General features: G+C 41.7%; 1 protein-coding gene across 1 annotated transcript; it reads left to right on the plus strand.

The window, feature by feature from the left end:
- Positions 1-1,237: 1,237 nt before the first annotated feature.
- LOC137815840 (uncharacterized) lies at positions 1,238-4,022 on the plus strand. The gene is made up of 5 exons (XM_068618952.1): positions 1,238-1,466; positions 1,587-2,153; positions 2,264-2,328; positions 3,166-3,172; positions 3,301-4,022. Exons 1-5 carry the CDS (start codon positions 1,238-1,240, stop codon positions 4,020-4,022), a joined length of 1,590 nt encoding a protein of 529 aa, XP_068475053.1.
- Positions 4,023-4,730: the final 708 nt, after the last annotated feature.

The following is a 4,730-nucleotide window of genomic DNA, read 5'->3' on the forward strand; positions in this document are numbered from 1 at the left end:
TTTAAAGACAACAAAGCACAAAGCAATCTTGCTAAAAACTTGGTTGAAACCTTTTCACAAACAGTTTCGTAATCTCTTAAATCAATCTCAGCTCAGAGTGTCAAAAGTTTTTGTTTCATTAATCTTTAAACGTTTCAATCAAAAACATATTTATAAACCTTGAAATGCTAACGTTAAAGCAAATCTAAACAATCATATCACTTAAAACATATTTTCAAAAAGCTGTTACAAGGACACACATTTAATCGGTTAAAACCAGGAATTAACTGGTTGAATGCTCTTGTCAGTTATAAAACAGTTTTAAACCCTTCTTTGCCAGCTAAGTTACAAACAACTGATTATCTCGACACTTTAATCGGTTGTTTTTCCCTTTGCATGGAAAAACACTTTAATCGGTTGTTTTTCCCTTTGCATGGAAAAACACTTTAATCTTTAAAAACAGTTTAAAAAGAGCTTTGTGTGAGATTCAAAACTGATCTTACAAAGATTCTAAACCCCAAACTAAAACCTAAACCTAAAACATCACACACAGCTTTAGGCTCCACTTGGATTTGGCACATCAAAGCTTCCCATCCACAACAAATATTCCCTGAAGGCGCCAAGGCCCAAGAGCATTAGGGTTTTCAGGGAAAAGTTGCATGCATGGCACGTGGAGAATTAGGGCATCTACAAAACAGATGGATTCCGCAGCGTTGGTGCGTGAGTTAGTACCTTAGCGACCATACTGTTAGATTCTGCACTCCCAAGAGGGAGATTATGTGCGGTTATTAAGCGAAGATTGCACAATAACGTACCAGAATGCCCTCCCAGAAAACCTAATTCCACTAGAGGTAAGGCTTTGGAGAGAGAAAGGTGGGGACAATTTGTTGACCTAAAAACAACCTATAAAAGGGGATGAGAACCCTAGTAAAGGTACGCCGTTTCTAAGAGTGAAACTAGTTTACTTACTCATTGTTTCTTAAACCTAGTACTAACTACATCGTCGAATTGCAATCAACAGGTAGGCCCCCCTCTGTTTCAATGGAGTCGCTCTCCAACACCAAAGAGGGAGCACATAAATTGCAGAAATAGGAGGAGTCACCGCCTGCCTTTGAAGTCAACGATGACTAGGTCAACCGGCAAGAACATTTGGCGCCCATCGTGGGGCCCGATAAAACTAGGTCGCATGCACAATCATGATAGAGAGCCATCCAACAAACATGAGAAATACAAGACAAAGCACATCTACGCTAGGGGGATGGGGTACAACGTCACCATGCAACAACTCATGGAGACCATTCGCGCCCTTCAACAAGCAGTGGCGACGTCCGAAGCTGATCAGGACAAGATTCTGGCTGAAGTTCAAGTCGAGCAGGTAGCTAGCCAGGATCGATTCCAGGTCGATCTGGCTGCATCACGAGCAAACAATGAAGAGTTGCGCAGGACCAATGAGGAACTGCGTAGAGATTTGAAATGCATGAGAGAGCGTATGACCAACGAGCAAACTCTGCCCGTTCCAGTTAGGGCTTGCCCCATGCCTTTTTCCTAGGCAATCATGAATACGGTAATACCTACCAATTTCATGATTTTGAAAATCACCTTCACAGGTACTGAAGACCCGGAGGCCCACATCATTGCCTTCCACACCCAAATGATGATCTCAGGAAGAACTGACACTCTGCACTGTAAGCTATTTATGGGAACATTCTCGGGCACGGCGTTGGACTGGTTCATCAGTCTCCCCGATGGACACATAACTTCATTTGATCAGTTCTCAACACTGTTTAGAGAGCAGTTCATCGTCAACCAGGCTCCCCCTCCCGTCTCTTTCGATCTTTTTGATGTGAAACAATACCAGGAAGAGACCTTGAAAGATTTCCTAAACCGGTTCGGGGCACTGGTGGTGAAGCTACACACCAAAGACAAAGCCATGATGGTGCATGCCTTTAGGCGAGGAGTGTTACCGGGGCCTTTCAGTGATTCTCTGATAAGGTGTCACCTAAAGACATTTAGCGAGATCCGTCGCCGAGCTGTAGCCCACATCGACGCAGAAGAGGAGGTGACAAAAAAATGTGGAAGTGTTGGCCCGGCAAGACCTCGGGGAACTAGTTGTCCTCAACCCATGAGAGTGCATGAGGCCACAATAGAGAAGAAACCCCGGCTAAACAGGCACCGTATGAGCCGAGGAAGCCTCAGACCAGGCCACGAACGAGGGAAGGCGCACCCACCAGGCATAACTTCAGAATAGACCTTAAGGAGCTAATTGTTATCCCCAATGTGGCAGATAGGTTGAAGTTGTTGAAGATGGTTGCTGCCCCTTCAAGACATGTGTTTGATGAAGCCATTTGTGTAAATTTCATGTATATTTACATTTGCTTTAAGAATGTCTTAGGTATAGTTTAGAGGTTGTTTAGAGTAGGCTTTTTGCTAGGTAACTCACCTCTTAACCCCTGACCATGTGATAAGAGCAAGCACAAATTTTCTGAAACTATTTTTCACATGTTTTGCAAAAATACCCTTACTGCATAAAAAATAAATGTGTTCTTTTCTAAATGAATAGATTCTTTTTTAAACTAATGCATTGACTAAAGCCTTTGAAAATCAGGTTTTGTGCATCAAGTATTTTGACTAAGTCTTCACTCTCTCAAAATGACTGTGTTTCAATAGTTAAGTTTTTTTCTGTTATCGTTTTGAAAAATAAAGCTGTTCATTTGTAAATGAATGGATTCCTTTTAGTCTGGTGCCATGTCTATCTTAAAAGGTTTTTTCGTTTTGTCCTTGCACCAGAATGTGTGTCTAAGTCCCTTCACATAACATATTCTCTAACTGCTTTTGAAAATAAATCTGTTATTTTTATTTTCAATTTGTTCTTTTTATAACAGTTTTAACTGTTTTTTGAAAATCTGTTATAAGTTGTTTCTCTATAAAAAGAAAGCTTGTTCCTACGTTTAAAAGTGAATCATACAATTGAGAAAACAAGTTTTACAATAGAGAATTAAGGATTTACAGAGAATTAGCATGTGTTCTTGAAAGATTTTACAAATCAAAAGTGTGCTTGTTCTTGGTTGGCTCTAAGGCTTGGTTAGAGGTGCTGCTACTGTATGAGCAATTTGTTCTATTGGTCTAAGGCAGATTTCTGCATCCTCTATCAGGTGTATTCGTTTCATATTTTGAATTCTTGTATAGTGTGATTGTAAGATCTTCTTGATAGGGTTTCTTGAAGAGTGTGTGCTGAAATAGTGTTTTTCAGCAAGTGTGCCAAGTTTCTTGTAGGGTTCAAGAACAGTGGCTGTGTAAGTGTGTTTGGTACATTTTGTTTAGTGGATTTCACCTTGGACACATGGTGCGAATTCCATCAAGGCTTTGGCTACAACCTGCGCAACTACTTAGCGTTGGGACACCAATTAGATGAACTGGTGAGGAATGACTTTCTGAAGGAGTACCTACAAGAAAAACAAGGGGCCTCGACGTCAGTAGCCCCAGCAGGAGATCAGGGGCATGAGATACCAGTCCATGGAGAGGTCAACACAATCTCTGGGGTTTTTTCAAGAGGAGGATGCACCGCCTCACAACGAAAGAAGTATGCTAGGGATGTAATGGCAGTAAAAGCCAGGGAGCCTGACCAGTCCCCTGAGCTTAACCTCTTCTACACGAAGGTTGATCTACGAGATGTGATCCCACATGACAATGACCCAGTGGTGATCATAGTTGTGTTGGTAGGGAGAAGAGTGCATCGAGTCCTTGTCGACCAAGGGAGCTCGGTAGATGTGATGTTCTGGTCGACCTTCAATAAGCTGCAACTATCGCCTGACCAGTTGAGATATTACGATGGCTGCCTATACGGTTTTGCGGGGGACCAGGTGGAGGTGAGAGGACACGTGGAACTGAGGACGACCTTCACAGACGACACCGCATCCCGCACCATTAATATAAGTTGTCAACGCCCCTTCAACTTACAACATCCTTTTAGGAAAACCTGCCCTAAACAGGATAGGAGCAGTGGCCTCAACGAGGTATATGAAGATGAAGCTGCCTTCCCTTGAGGGAGCCGTGATTATTGTTCTTGCCGGTTGACCTAGTCGTCGTTGACTTCAAAGGTGGGTGGCGGCTCCTCCTATTTCTGGTGGTTTCTACGCTCTCTTCTAGGTGGTAGAGAGTGACACTGTTGAAAATGATAGAGATCAAATAAGAGAGGATTTTACTGATAAAGTTCTTCCTTCTAGTCTTCTAAAAAATTAAAGAAGAATTAAAATAAAGAGAGGACCAAGCCTAAAGCCAAAAGAAGACTACAAGCATTCAAGAATGGGCTTCAATTAATATCTCTCTTTATAGTTTCTTTTGTATAAATTTGTAAATAATATAGAATAGTGTTTAGGAAGATGCTAAAGAGGGACACCTAAAGATACCTCTTGTGTAAAGCATCTTTAGACATTAGCTTTAGGAAAAGTCTAGAAGGTATCCCTTCATTCTCCACTTTAGGCGCTAGAAGTGGAAGAGTTGCAAGGAAACCTTGGATAGCTTCCTTTGTAAGCTTCTTGTAAACACATGACCGATACTTATCCTATAAAAGGAGGGCTTGAGTGCTTAAAATAATAGATTTGATATTTTGAGTAAAGAAATTCTCCCAAATTGGTGAGTGATTGAGAGACTTGTGTCTTCTCCTCTTCTAGTCTCATCTTGAGTGCATTCTTGGAACCTCAAGTGGCGGCATCTACACTCATCTTGGAGCCTTACATCCTTCAAGTGGTGTG

This window comes from Phaseolus vulgaris, chromosome 1 (assembly GCF_000499845.2).
Source record: "Phaseolus vulgaris cultivar G19833 chromosome 1, P. vulgaris v2.0, whole genome shotgun sequence".
Classification (NCBI taxonomy): Eukaryota; Viridiplantae; Streptophyta; class Magnoliopsida; order Fabales; family Fabaceae; genus Phaseolus; species Phaseolus vulgaris.